This window comes from Cetorhinus maximus, chromosome 16, assembly GCF_964194155.1.
Source record: "Cetorhinus maximus chromosome 16, sCetMax3.hap1.1, whole genome shotgun sequence".
Lineage (NCBI taxonomy): Eukaryota > Metazoa > Chordata > Chondrichthyes > Lamniformes > Cetorhinidae > Cetorhinus > Cetorhinus maximus.
This window is the reverse complement of record NC_135894.1, coordinates 27811430-27833604: the sequence shown is the minus strand read 5'-3', so window position 1 is coordinate 27833604 and position 22175 is coordinate 27811430. Positions and strand designations below refer to the sequence as shown.

Genomic DNA, 22175 nt, shown 5'->3' with positions numbered 1-22175 from the left:
ATTCGTCCTGTGTTGGAGCAAACCAGGTTGGCGCCTCATTTCAGGTATGCCTGGTGCTGCTCCTGGCATGCCCCCCTGCACTCTTCATTGAACCAGGGTTGATCCCTTGGCTTGGTAGTAATGGTAGAGTGGGGATATGCTGGGCCATGAGTTTACAGATTGTGGTTGGGTACAATTCTGCTGCTGCTGGTGGCTCACAGCACCTCATGGATGCCCAGTCTTGAGTTGCTAGATCTGTTCAAAATCTATCCGTCTTAGCACAGTGGTAGTGCCACACAACACGATGGAGGGTATCCTCAATGTGAAGGCGGGACTTGGTCTCCGCAAGGACTGCGTGGTGGTCACTCCTACCAATACTGCCGTGGACAGATGCATCTGCGGCAGGCAGGTTGGTGAGGATGAGGTCAAATATGTTTTTTCCTCTTGTTGGTTCCCTTGCCACGTGCTACAGACCCAGTTTAGCAGCTATGTCCTTTAGGACTCAGCCAGCTTGGTCAGTAGTGGTGCTACTGATCCACTTTTGATGATGGCCATTGAAGTCCCCCCACCCAGAGTACAATCTGCATCCTTGCCACTCTCAGTGCTTCCTCCAAGTGGTGTTCAACATGGAGGAGCACTGATACATCAACTGAAGGAGGGCAGTACGTGGTAATCAGCAGGAGATCCCCTTGCCCATGTTTGACCTAATGCCATGAGACTTAATGGGGCCCAGACTCGATTTTGAGGACTCCCAGGGCAACTCCCTCCCGACTGTATACCACTGTGCCACCACCTTTGCTGGGCCTGTCCTGCCAGTGGGACAGGACATACCCAGTGATGGTGATGGTGGAGTCTGGGACATTATCTGTAAGGTATGATTCAGTGAGCATGTCTATGTCAGGCTATTGCTTGACTAGCCTGTGAGACAGCTCTCCCAATTTTGGCACAAGGCCCTAGATGTTAATAAGGAGGACGTTGCAGGGTCGACAGCGCTGAGATTGCCTTTACCATTTCCAGTGCCTAGGTCGATGCCGGGTAGTCGGTCCGGTATTATTAATTGATTTTTCTGTCGCAGTTTGGTAAAACTGAGTGGTTTGCTAGACCCTTTCAGAGGGCAGTTAAAAGTCAACCACATTGCTGTGGATCTGGAGTCACATGTAGGCCAGACCGGGTAAGGACAGCAGATTTCCTTCCCTAAAGGGCATTAGTGAACCAGATGGGTTTTTACAACAATCGATGATAGTTTAGTGGTCGCCATTACTGAGACAAGCTTTCAATTCCAGACTTATTACTGACTGAATTTAAATTCCCCAGCTGCTGTAATGGGATTTGAACCCTTGTCTCTGAATCATTATTCTAGGCCTGTGCACTATTAGTCCAGTTACCACATTACTGTATTACATTATTGTGTTACAACATTATTGTGATGATCATCATGATTTACATGATCATCACTACATCACATTACTATCATGTTACGATGTTGGTGGATTAACTTGGACTGAGTTTAAAGACTGCTTCCAAAATGGACTCTGAGGTTACTTTAACAGGTCACTTTCTCCTGATGGATTTGGGCTGGAACCACTTCAGCCAAACAAGGAGGAGACATCCTCAGGCATATATAAATAAAGGACATTTGAAATCCAGTGTGTGTTCCAAACGAGTAAATGGATACTCGTTAACTTGATGGCTTTCCTTCAAACAAAGGCATTAACTAATAAGAACTTTAAAGTGTGAGAAAACCTTTGTCCTTTTGATTAATGCAGGTGGTAAGGAGATTTCAGCTTGCAAAATGGGATTACCGCTTACTGTATTTGGAACATGATTCAGCATTTTGATACAGCGACCATCTTGGCTTGCTTGCAAAAGGCATAGAAAAGGCTGGGCAAGCCGGCTGCAAGACAGATCCATCTAGAACCATCTTGAAGAACCATCTCGAAACAGCCTTGGTGCAGCAGAAAGGAAAGCTGCTTGCAAGGAGAGACAAAGGGGGACATCCAGAAACACGGCTACTGGTCTGCTGTAAAGTAACTAGGCAGCTGAAATGCTACACATGCAGAACAGAAATAAGAAACCAACTCTCCTCCTTCTCAACCTGATTCCATCGACTGAGCTTAACATCTCGACTTCAAAAATATCAGGCTTGCACTGAACTCAAACAGACTGAATTGATTAAATTTTTATAAGTATTGTTTTTATCTTCCTCTGCAACTCATCTTTGTGCGTGTGGGTTGTATGAGTCGTATCATTTTTTTCCTTAAACACCTCATCAAGGATCCTTCGACAGCACCTTCTAAACGCATGGCCACTACCCCCTAAAAGGACAAGGGCAGCAGACACATGGGAACACCACCACCTGGAAGTTCCCCTCCAAGCCACTCACCATCCTGACTTGGGAATATATCGCCATTCCTTCACTGTCACTGGGTCAAAATCCTGGAACTCCCTCCCTAACAGCACAGTGGATGTACCTACACCACGTGGACTCAAGAAGGCAGCTCACCACCACCTCCTCGGGGGCAATTAGGGATGGGCAATGAAAATGCTGGCCCAGCCAGTGACGCCCACATCCCATGAAGGAATATTAAAAAACCTCCAAAGTCAGGGTGTAGAAATAAACTAACCTTTCCCTTTTTGGTGAAAAGCCTTTGCTGGCGGGTTATTTTAAATTGAATTTCTCACTCCATGGGTAAGAAAAGATACACTCACACACAAATACATTGTTCATGGGCAACTTTGGAGAAACACCTTCTAAAGCATCCATGAGACGACATTGGACTGTAGCCTGTCACTATGTTGCATTACTGTGTGTTTTTACATTGCTGCACTGGTATGTTGCTACATAACCTACAGCAATCTCTGTAGCTTTGATATGATATTGGATCGGAATGGAACCTGGAGGCACTAACCTGGTATTTGTGTTCCCATAAATACTGGAGTGTGATTTCCTCAACTATATTGGCTCTGCAGAGTTTTGATCCAAAGGTCTTTTTAAGCATTTGGATAAGGTATTCATGGTTTGAGTCTTGCATTTCATAGTAATGATTGAAATCCAGAAAGATCACCTCTTTGGTATGAGCTTTCAAGAAATTGTTAATTTCTATCAGACCGTCATAAACTTTGCTGCCAAACAAGCCATGGATGAAATAAAGCTCATCTTCTCCGGGTTTGGTGGAAACTCGGAGATCAAAATAGCGAATGCCTGCCTCCAACTGCTCCCGAAAAGTCAAGCTTTGTGTCACTGACCATTTCTTCATCATCTTCTTCCAGAAAGATTGGAAAATTCCGGCCAGGTGCCTTACGACGAAGGGTTGATCTGGGCCAACGGGAGATTTTTCGTCCATCCAGAAGCTGAAGGAGTCATGAGATCCTGGAAAGAAAACATGGGAAAGCCGGAGAAGGTTTGGTTACTATTCTCAAAACACTTCACTTGCTCTTGACCTAAATGTTTGTACTTGCTTCTGGTTAGCTTCTTGTGGCTGACAAGCAGGAGAACCACCACCCCATCGCCCCGCAACCCCCCTCCCCGCCCGCTGACAACAGCCCCAGAGAAACGCAAAGTGGAGGCGCAGGTGGGCCATGGCAGAAACATGCTCCACAGTGCCCCCAGTGGACAGAGCATTGTGACAGTTGACATGGAAAAACTGAATGGAAAACTTTGACATAGCAATTTACAATAGCAAACACTGACAGAAAAGTGTGACCAGGAATTGTCCACAGGAGTGAAGGATTGTGCCAATTTCTCTCCTCTGCTGTATCAGTTCAGTGATACTGCACTCTTGGCCTTGCTAGATCATAAAACAGTTACAGAAGGAGGCCATTTGGCCCATCAAGCCCATTCCAGAAAATATCCAGTGTGCCCATCGCATCCATGGAGACCGTGCCTAAGACCCAGCTCAACAGGTAGCAGCGTGGGTGACAGATGGATCTGTAGCACCTTTACCCTGTTTGTCTGAACTGTGCTCCTGCCTAGTGGGGTTCGGGGTCACCAGTGCAGTCTCTCGGATTGTCCTTTTGGGGCTTTGAGGTAAAAGGGATTCAGGCCTGTTTCACCCCACAATGTAAATGTCCCAGGTACGAGAAAAAGTGCCCCATCATTCCAAGGAGGGAAATCTGCTACGCCCCCTGGGCTTCACACGTGCTGCAGTATAACTGCCAGCTGCTGCAAGATCAACTTTAAGGAATTTTCAGATAATGCCTTCAGTTAGAAAGTCAGGGTTAATATGAAAATATGGTCATAAAAATAAAGTGCAATGGAGATATCATCAGATAGGCTTCCATTACTTCAAACTCCATTGTTTAATATTAGTAGATCAGTACAGAGGAGATTTACGAGGATGTTGCCAGGGCTGGAAAATTGAAGCTATGAGGAAAGGTGGGACAGGCTGGGATTGTTCTCCTTGGAACAGAGGAGGCTGAGGGGGGATTTGATTGAGATGTACAAAATTGTGAGGGGCCTGGATAGAGTGGATGGGAAGAGCCTATTTACTATAGCAGAGAGGTCAATGACTAGGGGGCATAGAGTTGAAGTGATCGGTAGAGGAATTAGAGGAGAGATAAGGAAAGATTTTTTCACCCAGAGGGTTGTGGGGAGTCTGCAGAGTCTGGAACTCACTGCCCGAAAGGGTAGTAGAGGCAGAAACCCTCAACTCATTTAAGAGGTGTCTGATCTGCACCTCATGTAGCTATGGACCAAATGCTGGAAAGTGGGATTAGGCTGGGTGGCTCGTTTCTTGGCTGGTGCAGAAATGATAGGCAGAGTGGCCTCCTTCCGTGCCATAAATGTTTCTACATTTTCAAAATATCTGAAAAGGAGGAACATGGAGAGATGTGGGGAGAGGCCAGGGGGCGGGCAGTACATTAATTATTCCTTAGGAGAGCCAGCATCACGATGTGCCAAATGGCCAACTTCTATGCTGTAATGATTCTATGGCCTGAATTTTACCCTCGGGTGCGCCCAAAGTGGGTGCGGCCAGAAGCAGACATAAAACCCGCTCCCAGCTGAGCTTGCGCTACAAATGCGATATTACTCTGGGCGGCTAATTAAGGCCCGTCCAGCGTGAAACGCAACCTCCAGTTGGTTTTTCTGTGCACGGGGATGGGGAAGCATTGGGTGCCGGGTCCAATGGGGACCCAGCGGGATGTTCAAAAACAGAAGGGGCAGCTCCCTGATGGCTGCCAGGAGTTGTGAGGGAGGCTGAGGGAGCTGTCTGGAAGAAATCCAACAAATGTCCTGGTGAGCAGTCATGGCCGCAGCACCTGGAGGTCATGGAAGGCATGGGGAAGGGGGGAGGTGGTGCAAGTCGGGCGAGGGGAGGGGTGCAAGTCAGGTGGACATTCTGCACACTCCACTCCCCCCTCCCCTCCCAGTTTCTCATATGAGTGCCTGGGAATGCTGGTCAAAGAGGTCAGTGCCAGGCGGCATAGCTTGATGCCCAGGGACAGCAAGAGAAGGCCACCCCACTTGACAAAGAAGGTCGCTGCCCAGGTTAGTGGGCACAACATGGTGTGCCGCACGTGGCTTCAGTGGCACAAAAGGTTCAATAATCTGCTGCAGTCAGCAAGGGTAAGTGCAGAAATGGCAAAGACCTGTGCGGAGAACTTTAGTCGGGTACCCATTTCTCAGAACGTTCAGGGGTCTAAGAGTGTGTATGCCGACTGGCACTTAAACCTGCCCTGTCAAGGCTGGGATGCCAGAACAACTGGCCTCAGTGCATTGCAGAGTGAGATGTGTCACAGTGACACCGCCCACCGAATGCCCGGGTGGGGGTGGCGTGGCGGGCACCACAAAAGGGAGATGGAGCAATAATGAGGCTATTTTTCCCTGTTAAGAGAAGAGCAGTCAGAACGGCTGCAGAACAGATGGAGGAGTGCTGAATCTGTACTTCCTCACTAAACACGAGTGTGATGCACTTGAGCTGGAATGCCCCCATTCAGCTCGCTCCTCTGGTCATGGTGAGGCAGGACTCTCGGATGAAGGTAAGAGTGCAGGTGACAGATGTGTGAGCGGTGGGTATTGGAAACAGAACAGGGTCCTCTCATCAGAAACTGAACCGTTGTAGCCAGAGAGCCCATTGAAGCTCCAATACAGATGGCACCAGGCAGCAGGTCTCCACTGTCTCCTCAGTATGCCTAGCATGCACAGTGACTTTGATGATTGAATATACAGATCTTTTGCCTTCCTCGCGCAGTTGTTCCATCCACAGGAGATGCCAGCGACTCTGAGGACCTCCCATTGTGCTCCAGGGACAACAGCACACCTGTACCAGCGTCACACCGTCTCACTAAACCAGGCACCAGTGTAGATACTCACACGTCAGTGGGCATTAGGTCTTCAGCTCCGCAGGTAATGGACAGCGGTGAGGGCGCATCACACTCGCTTGAGGAGCTGGGAGAGGCCTGGATGGTTTTAATAGGTGCCGATACAGCACCGACTTGTAAAAGTATGGCGTTGTGTGGTGCTGGCGTTCTGTGTTGGGTTCTCATTTATTACAGCTGGAGACCAGAACCATACTACGCCTGAGGCAGATGATGAGCCTCTGGAGTCGTCCATCAGGCGGCAGATGCTGGATGTCCAGCGGGATGCGCAGGGAGAACTGGTGGAGATCCATGAGGGTCTGTGTGCCATGGTCTCCATCATGAGGAGTCCATCTGGAGCATGAATTCTGTGTTGCCCCTTAACACCAAGCTCTCAGCCTCCTCCACCGAGAAAGTGGCAACTCTCATGGAGAGGCAGCTTCAGGAGCAGACTCAGGGGTTCCTTGGGTTGTACTCGGGCCTGCAAGCCCTCACACAAGCAGTGACCTCAGGAGGTCAGTGTCAGTGTGGGAGATGGGTGAGGCACCTAGTCTCCCTGCTAGGTCCCTGTCCATCAATGGTGAGCAGGGAGGTGCAATCGCCCCCATGCTGGCAGATGAGCTGCCTGTCTTAGAAACATAGAAACTAGGAGCAGGAGTAGACCATTCGGCCCTTCAAGCCTGCTCCGCCATTCATTATGATCATGGCTGATCATCCAACTCAGTAGCCTGCTCCTGCTTTCTCCCTATATCCTTTGATCCCTTTCGCCCAAAGAGCTATATCTAACTCCTTCTTGAAAACACACAATGTTTTGGCCTCAACTACTTTCTATGGCAGCAAATTCCACAGGCTCACCACTCTCTGGGTGTAGAATTTTCTCCTCATCTCAGTCCTAAATGGTCTACCCCATATCCTCAGGCTGTGACCTCTGGTTCTGGACTCCCCCACCATCGGGAACACCCTTCCTGCATCTACCCTGTATAGTCCTGTTAGAATTTTATAGGTTTCTATGAGATTCCCCCTCATTCTTCTGAACTCCAGCGAATATAATCCTAACCGACTCTATCTCTCCGCATATGTCAGTCCCGCCATCCCAGGAATCAGTCTGGTAAACCTTCGCTGCACTCCCTCAATAGCAAGCACATCCTTCCTCAGGTAAGGAGACCAAAACTGCACACAATATTCCAGGTGTGGTCTCACCAAGGCCCTGTATAATTGCAGCAAGACATCCTTGTTCCTCGAATCCTCTTGCTATGAAGGCCAACATACCATTTGCCTTCTTTACCGCCTGTTGCACCTGCATGCTTACCTTCAGTGAATGGTGTACAAGGACACCCAGGTCTCGCTGTACATTCCCCTCTCTCAATTTATAGCCATTCCAATAATAATCTGCCTTCCTGCTATGGTGCCCCACTCCTGAGTCCTGTCAACGGGTTTTTTTTGCGCCGTTTTCTTTTTTCTTTCTTCACACAGGTGCAGAGCGCACTTGTCCTTGGCCTGAAGAATTCCAAACACTGGACTGCGCATGTGCCCCCGCCCCTCCATGGATAAAATTACACCCCTGTAAAATAGCCTCTGTTTATTATTCCTGCATTGAAGCTCCTCAAGTATTTATTCAAAAGCACCTTCCAAACCCAAGACCTCCACTGGAGGTGGGGGGGAGGTGATAACGTCGTGATATTGTCGCTGGACTAGTAATCCAGAGACCCAGGGTAATGATCTGGGGACCCGGGTTCAAATCCCACCAGATGGGGATGGTGGAATTTGAATTCAAAGAAAATCCCTAATTAAAAGTCTAATGATGACCATGGAACCATTGTTGATTGCTGTAAAAACCCTTTAGGGGAGGAAATCTGTCGTCCTTACTTGGCCTACACGTGACCCCAGGCCCACAGCAATGTGGTTGACTCTTACATTCTCTCTGAAGTAGCTCTCTGGGCTTCTCTCAGGGCACTCCGGATAAGGGCACCAGCTCCTCTGCCCCTTTGCCAGTGTCCACTGCATCTGACAATGTGGCAACGACTGAGGACTGCCCAGCTATGGGGCTGGATGCATCCTCCAACGCGGAATCTACTCAGGCTCTGACAGCCAGGGGATGACCACCAAGGTCATCAGGGCCACCAGGACAGCAGAATCAGCCTCCAACGCCACCATCAGCGAGGGGCTGGGGCAGGTGGGGGTGGGGGGTGGGGGGGGAGAGGAGGTACCAAGACACAGCACCCACAGATGTAAGTTGAAGGCACCTTGAGCACAGCAGGAGTGTGTCATGGGTGACATTTTTTGCGTTTTCATTTTGACTCTTGTGTTAGAGGTGGACACTTCATTTATTCATGTGAAGTAACATAAACATTTCTTTAACTTAAATGGGCCGAGTTGCCTGGATGGTTTTAATAGGTGCCGATACAGCACCGACTTGTAAAAGTATGGCGTTGTGTGGTGCTGGCGTTCTGTGTTGGGTTCTCATTTATTACTTGTTAGCAAAGGAGACAGAGCCATTGGCTTAATGAGGTATAAATGCTTTGTATGCCTAGCAGAAGGTTTGCTGGATCAAAGCATCCTTGGTGTCCCTGCCTCCATGAAGGTTCCTGTCCTCTGCCTCGAGGTCCTCACCCTGCGCCTCCCCAGGCTCTTCCTCTGAGCCATCACTTGTGTCATCCTCCATGGCCTGTGGAGCTGCCTCACTTTCCTCAGCCTCTAGTGGGTCCCCCCTTGCCAGAACCAGGTTGTTCAGGGCACAGCATGCAATAACTATGAGGGAGAAACACTCTGGAGGATACTGCAATGCTCCCACTGACCGGTCCAGGCATCTGAAGCGCATCTTCAGCAGCCCAATGGTCCTCTCCACCACCGCCCTTGTAGAGGCATGACTCCTATTGTATCTCTCTTTGGCCTCAGTTCTTGGGTGATGGAGTGGGGTCATCAGCCACCTCTTCAAGGGATAGCCCTTGTCACCCAGGAGCCATCTATCCAGTCATGGAGGAGCCATGAACAGCCTTGGTACCTGTGAGTGCCACAAGATGTAAGCATCGTGTGAGCTCTCAGGGTAACGGGCACTAACTTGGAGACTCCGTGTGCTTTGGTCACAGACGATTTGAACATTCATTGAGTGGAAGCCCTTTCTGTTTACGAAAGCTCCCGGCTCACCTGCTGACGCCTTGATGGCCACGTGAGTGCATCTATTACACGCTGGACGTGGGGGAACCCAGCCATCGCAGTGAAGCCTCGTGCTCTCTCTGCCTGGCTCACTTCGTCTGTCCAGAGTGGGCGAACATGCGGTCGTGTCTAAAGATAGCATTAGTCACGAGCTTGACACAACTGTGTGCAGCTGATTGAGAAACGCCACGCAGATCTCCCACTGAGCCCTAAAAGGAACCAGAGGCATAGAGGTTGAGGGCCACCATAACCTTCAAAGCCAGTGGCATGGGGTGTCTGCCCACGCAGTTGGAGGTGATTTCTGGACATGTCATGTGACAAATTGCTGTCACTGTGTCCCTGGAGAGGCAGAGCCTCCTGCAGCACTGGGCCTCGGACATCTGGAGGTTATTGGAGCGCTGCCTGAACACTCTAGTTACTGGGTAGTGGCATCTTCGGCATGCCCTCCTGCCTTGGCCTCTCTGCTGGCCCTGCACCAACTGAGCCCGTGCCTCTCCTCTTAAAGGTCTGTCCCGTGCCCACCTGGCCTCCTCTCCCTCCTGCCCCTCTCTCCCTCTTCAGAGGAGGTTCCACCAGCGGAATACACTATCCCCATTAGACGGGATGCAGAGCAGCAGTGCCTTGAAAGTGAAGGAACATTGTGCTGCAATACTCAGGGGAAGCTTCCAGGGAAGATGAGGACATGAGATGCTGAAAGATAGGCTTGACAATCAAACAAAATGCCAAGAAACTCTGGGACAACTCTGTACTCACACAGCAAAGGACTGGCAATGACAGAGAAAGTGTTGCTGCTCCGGGGGCCGTTTATCCTGCCCGTGGATGAGGAAGCGATAAAAACGTGAAATCCGCCCACCTGTTTTGCCCGTGCGATGAGCTGAAAATCGCACAGGCAGCGTAAAATCACTGACAATTGGCTTTTCAATGGCCTTAATTGGCAATTGGGCATGGATCTGATTCACAAATGTGCCCGCCAACCACGATATTGAGCACGGGCCTGCTTCCTGATGTCATCGCACACAACGCCATTTGATGATGTTTTACGTTCAGTCGGGCTGAGTACGTGCCTGACCCTCGAATGTAAAGTTCTGGCCAATAATTCTATTGTGAATTAAAGCACTGTGTCCAGTAACTTGAATTGTAGCTCTCCTCATGGCACTAGCTGTCTGATTATCCCACTGATACATCAAGATCCAGTAGCTAGTTCAACTAGGCCATGGCAGCTTGGAACCTGAGCGGGTATGGAGACGGCACAGCACTTTGACAGCTATTTGCTTTCCCAGCTTCATTTTAAAGCAGGAGGCAGTTTTACAATGGTAAGCGGCTCAATGGAACATGAAGAGGCTAACTGGGTGAGACATAAACACCATTCTACTGTCTAGTGAATGGCAGGAAGTTACAGTTAATGCATGAAGCACAATAGCTAAATGTGAGAGAACAGCCTGTCTGTGTAAATGATCACATACAAAAGCAACCTTCGAAGGCTACACCTGTCAAACAAATTTAGCTCTGTGCGATAAGAAAAGGACACTGTTTGTCAGAAGGCCTCTTGTTAATTTACTCATTTTACTCCTTGAATGTTTTACTTGGTAACTGTCCTACAGTCTGACTGATGGATGTTACTGCCACTCAGACTGTAGTTTTCACACCTTAAATATAAAGGCAGTTTGCAGCTCATGACAAGTTCATTCCAGAAAAGGAAGCTGATAGGCACAGCATAGGTAGCTCATCATCCAATGCCTCCCAGATTTGAGAACTATTAGTTTTATGAATCTGGCTATACAACTATAATATTGCATGAATATTACAGTAACTATTCCTTTGTAGAATCTCATCTGGTGAGTAGTTTGAACTCGTTTGGTATATGAATTTTATTATTGTGGAATCTCCAAATTGAAACACAACCTGGCCTCACTCAGGCGTGTGGAGCCTTTCACTGAAGGCCTCAAACTAGACTAGAAATAAGCCTGCAGCAATGACAACTTGGAACCTTCTGAATGTTAGCTGACAAGGCATTTGACTATCATGGAACAATAAAGTTCGTAACTGCTATTCAGCAGATGGTGAGCAGGGGTGACTCCAGATGCACAGCCGGGCTGTCCTGGTCAGAGAATGAGGCAGCAGCAGGCAGTACAACTCAGGTCTACTGACTCCTACGTCACATTGTGCAAAGAAGGATTTGGAGCTTGGTGATCAATGCACATTGCCAATGGCTTAGCTCAATCTTCAACTCTCTCAAAGGTCTGGGAAGCTAAGACTCCCTCATGTGAGTGACAAGGGAAACAATTAAGGATAGAAAAGACCCAAAAGATTTCCACTCCTACCAATCCAACCAAAGGAGGAGAACCTCCTGCGGTGGTTTCTCTTCCTGCACCATTGCACCAATTATCGGCCCCACCTACATGCTGCCCCTTGGTAGGGTCATCCACAGGCATAGGTTCAGCTTCCATATCTTTGCTGATGACACGTAGTTCTCATTCTCCTGAGCCCTCCCCTGATTTGCCACACTGCTTGTCTGACATACAGATTCAGACAAGTCGCAATTCCTTTCAGCTTAATGTCAAAATGACTGAAGATACTGTCCTCCGCTCCCACCTCAACTCTGTTCGCTTGTCAAAGGTACCACTTCCTCCCTGGTTACACACTCAGATCAAATTGGATTGCTAACAACCCTAAGCATCAGCACAGTGCGGAGGGGAGACAAGGGGCCGGGGAAAACACCAACCCAATCATGCAGTTGCTTTTGCCTCTAAGAATGAAGGGTAACACATACAGGAAGGTGGAAACAGAGTTAACGTTTCAAGTCGGTATGACTCTCCTTCAGAGCTACGGACCGAAACGTTAACTCTGTTTCTCTCTCTACAGATGCTGACAGATCTGCTGAGTTTTTCCAGCATTTTCTGTTTTATTTCAGATTTCCAGCAACCGCATATTTTGCTTTTAACATAAAGGAAGGGCTTGCTTCAAGACAGACTAACCACAGAGCACATCCCAGTTATAATTCTTTTGAGTTATCAACAGTCACAGATTGCAACTCTATCGAGTACATTCAAAGTTCTTGGTTTCCGGGAGTGGGACACGAACCCACAACCCTCTGATTCAAAGGCGAGGGTGCTATGAACTGAGCCACAGCTGACACCTCCATCCCAGTTATAGGTTGTCACTGTCAATGTCTTGTCAAATTACATTGTTAAGATTTGTTAAATGTCAATTACATTGTTAAGTTTAAGAAAAACAGGTGATTGGTATTAATGGTCTTTGAGTACATATAAATAGGGGACAGCTAGGACACTGGGTTGAGTGGGAGCAGAGCTGTGAGACTGAAAAGTCAATAATCTCTTTCAACAAAGAAAATCTCTTTGCCTTGGATCCCATTTACAGACACCGTATCATTATCAAACCTTTGTGTCTTTGATAAGAAAACTCTGCAGCCATAGCTCTCGAGTCCCAGTACTAAATGCAAGCTAATGCTCACACCATTCAGGTAATTTTATTGCCCAGAACAACAACAAACCTTGCATTTAGATAGTGCCTTTCATGTAGGAAAATGTCCCCAAAATGCTTCACAGGAACATAATCAGACAAGGATATATTGGGACAAACATTGAAATTAGGAGCAGGAGTAGATATTTCGGCCCTTCGAGCCTGCCCCACTATTCAATATGATCAAGGCCAATCCTCTATCTCTCCATCATATTCCCGCTCTCTCCCCAGACCCCTTGATGCCTTTAGAGTCCAGAAGTGTATCTATTTCCTTCTTGAATATATTCAGTGACTTGGCCTCCACAGCCTTCTGTGGTAGAGAATTCCACAGGTTCACCACCCTCTGAGTGAAGAAGATTCTCCTCATCTCAGTCCGAAATGGCCTACCCCGTATCCTGAGACGGTGACCCCTGGTTCTAGACAGCATACCCCCACCCCTCCAGCCAGTGGAAACATCATCCCTGCATCCAGTCTGTCCATCCCTGTCAGAATTTTATACTTTTCAATGACAAGTGTCCAAAAACTCAATCAGAGAGGGAGGTTTTAAGGAGGGTCACAAAGCAGGAATGGGAGGTGGAGAGGTTTAGAGAGGGACTTTCCAAGCTTAGGCCCCTGACAGCTGAAGGCCAATGAAGGAGCAAAGGAAGTCGGAGATGCACAAGAGGCCAGAATTGGAGGAAAGCGAAGTTCTCAGAAGGTTTTGGGGATGGAGGAGGTTACAGACTCGGAGAGTGGGGTGGGGGAAGATTTGAACACAAGGATGAGTGTTTTAAATGTGAGGCATTGCTGGACTGGGAGCCAGTATAGGTCAGCAAGCACAGGGGTAATGGGTGGACTGAGCCTGGTGTGGTTACGACATGGGCAGCAGAGTTTTGGATGGTTAAGGAGACCAGCCTGGAAAGCACAGAAGTAGCCTTTGGCCATGTTCTACTAGTGGTAATCAAGACAGAATGTAGAGTAATTCATTCAAAAAACTTTATATCTCACTCTATAACATTGAGACAATTGATTGTGTTGTTAAAAATGCCGATTTAGTGACGAATAAAAATATAAGTGAATGGAGAACTGATGGAGAATCTAACCAGCATAACACAGGGTGGAGATGTGTGATAAATAAAATGCACAGATTACACATAGCACAGCTGAGAAAACTATAAGGTTGTCAGGCAGTACCCGAGTGTCACAAACAGACCAAAAAGCAAAGTGATGTAAAATGGCATGGTTTTCAAACAGGTTTAAGAAAGGGATTCAAGCAGAAGAAGCCAGGCCACAAGAATCAATGCAATCTCATTAATTTACAAAGTAAAACTGAGGCCAATGGAAGATCACACAGAAAACAGATCTATAGCTTCTTCCTTAACAAACCATTTTTAAAAATTTATTTGTTATGGGATGTGGGCATCGCTGGTCAGGCCAGCATTTATTGTCCATCCCTAATTGACCTTGTTCAGAGAGAATTTAAGAGTCAACCACATTGCTGTGGGTCTGGAGTCACATGTAGGCCAGACCAGGTAAGGACAGCAGATTTTCCTCCCTGAAGGGCATTAGTGAACCAGATGGTATTTTACAACAATCGACAATGGTTTTATGGTCATCATCAGACTTTTAATTTTTACTGAATTCACTGTGGTGGGATTTGAACCCAGGTCCCCAGAGCATTACCCTGGGTCTCTGGAATACCAGCCCAGTGACAATATCACTATGCCACTGGCTCTCCAAGAATACAGCAACAGAATACAACAACACATGGGGCTGGATTTTCAATTCCCAGTTTAGGGAAGGGGTGTGGGAAGGGGTGTGGGCCGGATCTGAAAATTGTGTTCCTAGAGGACGACCATTGATCCCGCTCCCTATGGGGTAGTTTGCAATTTTCAAAGGGCCTGCGGGCAGCAGGGGGGGAATGAGGGCTCATTGCCAATTAATAGCTCCCTAAGTTCCTTAAAGATCCTGAGGGACCGCCTCAAAGCATCCCTGAAGAGGTCAAACATCCCTGCTGACTCACAGGAGGCCCTAGGTCGTGACTGACCGAAATGGAGATCGCTCATTCAGGACGGTACTGAACATATCGTCAGGGGCACGTAGAGGTGAAGTCAAGGGATCTGAGGGAGCGCATAAACCTCAAAACAAACCACCTACCCAACCCTTCGAACACCACCTGCCCCAACTGTAGCAGCGTGTGCAAATCACACATTGGACTCATCAGCCATTTCAAAACCCATTGAACTGTACTGGACGCAAGTCATCCACAATCCCGAGGGGCTGTGTAAGGAGAGGAAAGGGCCCGTCATGGGACAGAATGGGATTTCCAATCTTTTTTCGAGATGAAGCCAGTCTGGTGTGTGTTAGTGGTTGGGGTCACCATGGAGCAAAAAAAACATTAATCTCCACTTGTGTTTTTTGTGAAATTTGATGGGTCAACTAGCTCCAGGTCTTGAGCAGTACCTCGGCTTGGCTTCCACAGCTACTTTATACCATCTTTCACCTCCTGGTCCTTGTGAGGAGCTGCCTGCTTCCCTCAGCAAGTCAACAGCAGCCCCCAACATGGCCGCTGGCACCAGCCTCCTAGAGGGGCTCGGCGCCTCTGATTGGCTGTCGGGCTTGCCACATACAGACATACAAATTAGGAGCAGGAGTAGGCCACTCTGCCCCTCGAGCCTGCTGCACCATTCAATAAGATCATGGCTGAACTGAACGTAACCTCAACTCCACATTCCTGCCTACCCCCGATAACCTTTCACCCGCTTGTTAATCAAGAATCTATCTAGCTCTGCCTTTAAAATATTTAAAGTTTCTGCTTCCACCGCCTTTTGAGGAAGAAAATTCTAAAGACACACAACCCTCTGAGAGAAAAAAATTCTCCTCATCTCTGTCTTAAATGGGTGACCCCTTATTTTTAAACAGTGACCCCTAGTTCTAGATTCTTCCACAAGAGGAAACATCCTCTCCACATCCACCCTGTCAGGATCTTAAAGGTTTCAATCATGTCACCTCTAACTCTTCTAAACTCCAGCAGATACAAGCCTAGTCTGTCCAACTTTTCCTCATAAGACAACCCACCCATTCCAGGTATTAGTCTGGTAAACCTTCTCTGAATTGCTTCCAACGCATTTACCTCCTTCCTTAAATAAGGTGACCAGTACTGTACACAATACTCCAGATGTGGTCTCATCAATGCCCTGTATAACTGAAGCATAACCTCCCTACTTTTGTAATCAATTCCCCTCACCTCCTGGCCAATATAAATTTGAAAACCTGGCTCTCTGATATTCCTTTAAAACACTAAAGCACATTGCAGTCCACACCATGCCACCCGCTGTTCCCACTCATCATGCACGGTATTCCAGAGCAGATGGCTACTGCCTTAATGAAGCCACTCAATGAGGGATTTAGCTAATCTCATTTCTAATCCATTCTGACAACATCAAATGTGTCATCTGCAAAAACAGTTTCAATATTGCCAATCACTGAGAAGCACAAGTACATTCGAGCGAGGTGGTAGAATTTCTTTTTGGCTGAGCGTTTCAAACCACACAGTACAAAAAAAATTAACAGCTGTAACATTAACTTCAGGTAATAGGCTTTTGATTGCAACAACAACTTACATTTATGTAGCACCTTTAACATAATGAAACATCCCGAGGGGCTTCACAGGAGCATTATAAAACAAAATATGAAGCCGAACTGTATAACAGGTTATTAGGGCTGATGACCAAAATCTCGGTAAAAAAAAAGGTAGGTTCAGTGCCCTTTCCCTGGTGATTATAATTGTTTTAAGTTCCTCCCTCCCTTTCACCTCCTGTGGGATGTTATTTGTATCCTCTACAGTGAAGACAGACGCAAAATATCTGTTCAATTAATCCACCATGTCTTTATTTTGCATTATTAATTCCCCATTCTCACAGTCCAGTGGACCAACACTCACTTTACTTACTCCTTTCCTTTCTAAATACCTGTAGAACCTCTTACTATCTGTTTTTATATGTCCAGCTAGCTGTCTCTTGCACTCTTAATTTCACCTGCCTTATTAATCTTTCATTCATTCTTTGCTGTTCTTTATAATCTGTCCAATCTTCTGATCTACCACTCAACTCTACAGAAACATAAGTTGCTTTTTTCTATTTGATACTGTTTTTAACTTCCTAAGTTAGCCACGGATATTTCCCTTAGATTCTTTCTTTCCCAATGCATCTCAAGAGTCCCACCTGGAAAAAGCATGCCTGGTTTCCCTCAGCAGAAGACAACTATGGATCAGCACACTAAAATTTAAACACACTCAGCACGATTCATTTGCACCACAGGTTTGTTGGACAGGACATCTGTTGCTCCCCATGGAGAACAAGAGCCAGCCAGCAATTGGTCGGAATGTATAATTTAAACAGGTCGGTATTCAACTGAATTAAGGGCCCTGCAATGCGCAGTTTCTTATTACTTACAGTCACGGTGGCACACAGTGTGAAACGACTGCTTTCAGCAAAGGTATGGCACTCACACTCATGGCTTCCGCGAACATGCAGTACTCACGCTCCCAAATTCAGTAAACACGCGGGGCTCACTCTCCCGAGTTCAGTGAACGCACGGCGCTCACACTCCTGAGTGTGCACTAGGGAGTTCTGAGGAACAAAGGGACCTTGGCGTGTGTGTCCATAGATCTCTGAAGGCGGAGGGGCATGTTAGTGGGGTGGTGAAAAAGGCATATGGGACACTTGCCTTTATCAATCGAGGCATAGATTACAAAAGTAGGGAAGTCATGTTGGAGTTATATAGAACCTTGGTTAGGCCACAGCTGGGGTACTGTGTGCAGTTCTGGTCGCCACATTATAGGAAGGATGTGATTGCACTGGATGGGGTGCAGAGGAGATTCACCAGGATGTTGCCTGGGATGAAACATTTAAGTTATCAAGAGAGGTTGGATAGACTTGGGTTGTTTTCGTTGGAGCAGAGAAGACTGAGGGGCGACCTGATCGAGGTGTACAAGATCATGAGGGGCATGGACAGGGTGGATAGGGAGCAGCTGTTCCCCTTAGTTGAATGGTCAGTCACGAGGGGACACAAGTTCAAGGTGAGGGGCAGGAGGTTTAGGGGGATGTGAGGAAATACTTTTTTACCCAGAGGGTGGTGACGGTTTGGAATGCACTGCCTGGGAGGGTGGTGGAGGCGGGTTGCCTCACATCCTTTAAAAAGTACTCGGATGAACACTTGGCATGTCATAACATTGAAGGCTATGGGCCAAGTGCTGGTAAATGGGATTAGGTAGGTAGGTCAGGTGTTTCTCACGTGTCGGTGCACACTCGATGGACCGAAGGGCCTCTTCTGCACTGTGATTCACTGAACACGCGGCGCTCACGCTCCCCGGTTCAGGGAACACGCGGCGCTCACGCTCCCCGGTTCAGGGAACACGCGGCGCTCACGCTCCCCGGTTCAGGGAACACGCGGCGCTCACGCTCCCCGGTTCAGGGAACACGCGGCGTTCACGCTCCCAAGTTCGTGACCTTTACCCTCTAAGTTCCTGACCTTTCCACTCTCACTTCCTGATCTTCTCCATGCTTAAATCAGATGCTCGGAAATTCATTTTGGACAACGCCTAGAGACGGAGCTGCACTGGGGCGTGGAATGGTTCTCTGGTTTGTCCCTGCCACCATTGTGCCTGTGCTGAATGATGGCTGGCACACAATCATTACGAGAAGCCTGAGATCTGTCAGGTTTTAAGGCTTAAATTCAGCACTTAGTGTACAAACAGTACAAAGGAATACAGAGAGGCTGCATCTGCGTAACAAAAACAATTATCTGGTTATTTATCTCACTGTTTTTACAGGACCTTACTGCACATAATGTTTCCTACATTATATTACCATTGACCAGAAACTGAACTGGACCAGCCACATAAATACTGTGGCTACAAGAGCAGGTCAGAGGCTGGGAATCCTGCAGCGAGTAACTCACCTCCTGACTCCCCAAAGCCTGTCCACCATCTACAGGGCACAGGTCAGACGTGTGATGGAATACTCCCCACTTGCCTGAGAACATATTAATATGCAGCAGAAGGAGGCCATTCGGCCCCTCGAGCCTGCTTCCCCCATTCCATAAGGTCATGGCTGATCTGAATGTGACCTCAACTCCACATTCCCCACGCAAAGCATCGACTTCCTTGTTAGTCCAGAATCTGTCTAACTGGGCCTTGAGTGTATTCAATGACCCTCCCTCCACTGCTCTCTGGGGAAGAGGATTCCAAACATTCACCACCCTCTGAGATATCAAATAAATTCTCCACATGAGGCCATTGGCGGTCCCAGACCCAGACCTGAGCCCCAGACCCAGACCTGAGCCCCATCCCAAATTCCAGACACCCCCCCCCACCCCCAGCCTCCAGACACCTCCCAATTTCCGGGCAGGTCCCAGTCCCAGGCCAGGCGGCAATGGAGACCTGATCCCAGTGCTCACTGTGTCCGGAGGCGGACACTAACCTACCCCCACCCGCCTGGCCAGCTGACCCTGGCGGGCCTGGTTCCCCCTCTTACCTGGCACGGCCAGATTGGCGAGGGGCAGAGCGCTGAGCGAATGCGGCAGGTTCCCCATCCAGTCTGCATGGGGAGAGCCCGAGCCCGGACCCGGACCCGGACCCGAGCCCGGAGCCCGCGCCGGCTCCTCCTCCCGCTCCCGCTCCCGGGGAGACTGTGAGCCCCGGAACTGCAGCATTGACCGGACAAGCCAAGACCAACCGACCCCGACCATCGGCTCAGCCCGAAACCCGGAGCCCCGGAGGCAGCGAGAAAGCGAAACGGGAAGTGGAGCCGGAGCTGAACGAAAACACCTTGAAACACCTGGAACAGCAGCCACCCTCTAATCCAGAGGCTAATCCTCTAATCCTCTCTGTTCCAAAGGATTACATCTCACTTCCTACTCTCTGCTCAAATAAACTGTACAAGTACTTCCGATCCCCAACTCCTACACTCTCTGGGCATTCCTTACCCAGGGAGGTCAGCTCCCCTGTCTGCCCAGTAAGAAAGGGGCTTTATTGTCTCTCTGCTCCTGCCCTTCATTTTGTCTCCCTCCTGTCTTGGTTTCACTGTCCTTTATCCTGGTCTCCATTTCTCTTTCTGCTGTTTGTAGCTTTCTTTTAACCCCCCCTCCCTTTTGTTTTTTTAATTGGTCTTTGGAAGTGACTGATTAGTTAAAGCCAACATTTACTGCCTATTCCTAACTGCCCCTGAGAAGGTGGTGGTTGGCAAATGTCACCTTGAGGATGAGCTAATTGAGTGTATTTGGGACAGTTTCTTAAAATAAATACATTCTTGGACCAGCCAGGGAACAGGCTATTTTACAACTCATAATGTGTAATGAGACAGAATGAATTAATTACCTCAGAGAAAAGGATCCCATTGGCAAGAGTGATCATTACCACAGTAGCATTTCATATTCAGTTTCAGGGTGAGAAGTTTGGGTCGGAAACTAGTGTGTTCAACTTGAATAAAGGCAAGGAGGTGTCAGCTGTGGCTCAGTTCATAGCACCCTCGCCTTTGAATCAGAGGGTTGTGAGTTCATGTCCCACTCCTGGAAACCAAGAACTGTGATTGTATTCAAAAGAGTTGCAATCTGTGACTGTAGATAACTTGAAAGAGTTTGAATAAAGGCAATTACAAGGGTGTGAAGACAGATTTGGCTAAAGTGGACTGGGGAAATAGGTTAAAAGGTAAGACAGTAGGGAAGCAGTGGCAGACATTTAAGGAGATATTTCACAACTCTCAACAAAAATATATTCCATTGAAAAAGAAAGACTCCATGTGAAGGATGCATCATCTATGCTTAACTAAGGAAGTGAAGGGATGGGATTAAATTGAAAGAAAATGTGTGCAATGCTGCCAAGATTTATGGTCAGCCAGAAGATTGGGAACATTTTAGAAATCAACACAGAATGACTGGAAAGTAATAAAGAGGGAGAAATTAGATTATGAGACTAAAAACAGGCTGTAAGAGCTTCCACAAGTATATAAAATAGAAGAGAGTTGCTAAAGTAATCATTGGCCCCTCAGAGACTGGGAAATTAATACTGAAAAACACGGAAATGGCAGAGACTTTAAACAAGTATTTTGTATCTGTCTTCACAGTAGAAGACACAGAAAGCATCCCAAGAATAATAGAAAGTCAAGGGACAAAAGAGAGGGAAGAAGTTAGAACAATCACAAACACTAGAGTGAAAGTACATGGAAAATGAATGGGACCAAAGGTAGACGAGTCCCTGGGATCTGTTGGCCTACATCCAAGGCTCTTAAAGGAAGTGACTGCAGAGAGAGGGTGCATTGGTTGTAATCTTCCAAAATTTCCCAGATTCTGGAAAGGTCCCAGCTGATTGTAAAACAGCAAATGGTTTCTATTCAAGAAAGGAGGGAGACAAAAAGCAGGAAGCTATAGGTCAGTTAGTCTAACATCTGTCATTGGGAAAATACTGGAATCCATTATTAAGGCAGTAGTGGCAGGAAATTTAGCAAATCAGAATACAATCAAACAGCGTCAACATGGTTTTGGGAAAGGGAAATCATGTTTGCCAAACTTAATCGAGTTCTTTGAGGTTGTAACATGTAAGATGGATCATGGGGAACCAGTAGATGTAGTGTATTTGGACTTCCAAAATGTAGTTGATAAGATGCCACATAAAATGTTACTGCAGATGATAAGACCTCATGGTGCTGGGGGTAATATTTAGCATAGACAGAGAATTGACTAACGAACAGGAAACAGAGAGTCGAGATGAATGGGTCATTTTCTCCACTGTAACTAGTGGAGTGCCACAGGGATACGTCCTGGGGCCTCAGCTATTTACAATCTATATTTGTAACTTGGATGAAGGGACTGACTCCATTGTGCTCAAATTTGCTGACAATACGAAGGTAGGTAGGAAAGTAAGTTGGGACAAGGGCAAAGAGTCTGCAAAAGGGATATGGATAGGTTAATTTAGTGGTCAAAAATTTGGCAGATGGAGTATAATGTGGGAAAATGTGAGGCTGTCCACTTTGGCAGGAAGAATAGAAAAGCAGAATGGGTGCAGAGGGATCTGGGTGTCCTTGTACATGAATCACAAAAAGTCAGAATGCAGTACATCAAGTAATTAGGAAGGCAGTTGGAATATTGGCCTTTCTTGCCAGAAAGTTGGATTACAAAAGTAGGGAAGCCTTGCTACAACTGTACAGGGTCAATGGTGAGACTACATCTAGAGTACAGTTTTGGTCTCCTTATTTAAAGAGGGATTTAATTGCATTGAAAGCAATTAAGAG

At 47.5% G+C, this 22175-nt stretch overlaps 1 protein-coding gene across 1 annotated transcript in view; it reads right to left on the bottom strand.

Moving 5' to 3' along the window:
* The window catches only part of plcxd2 (phosphatidylinositol-specific phospholipase C, X domain containing 2), a 36718-nt gene that overhangs the window by 10204 nt on the left and 4339 nt on the right, over positions 1-22175 (bottom strand). Inside the window, 3 exon segments of the mRNA XM_078559563.1 lie at positions 2889-3349; positions 19425-19656; positions 19659-19727. Coding sequence (XP_078415689.1) covers positions 2889-3349; positions 19425-19656; positions 19659-19727 — 762 coding nt within the window.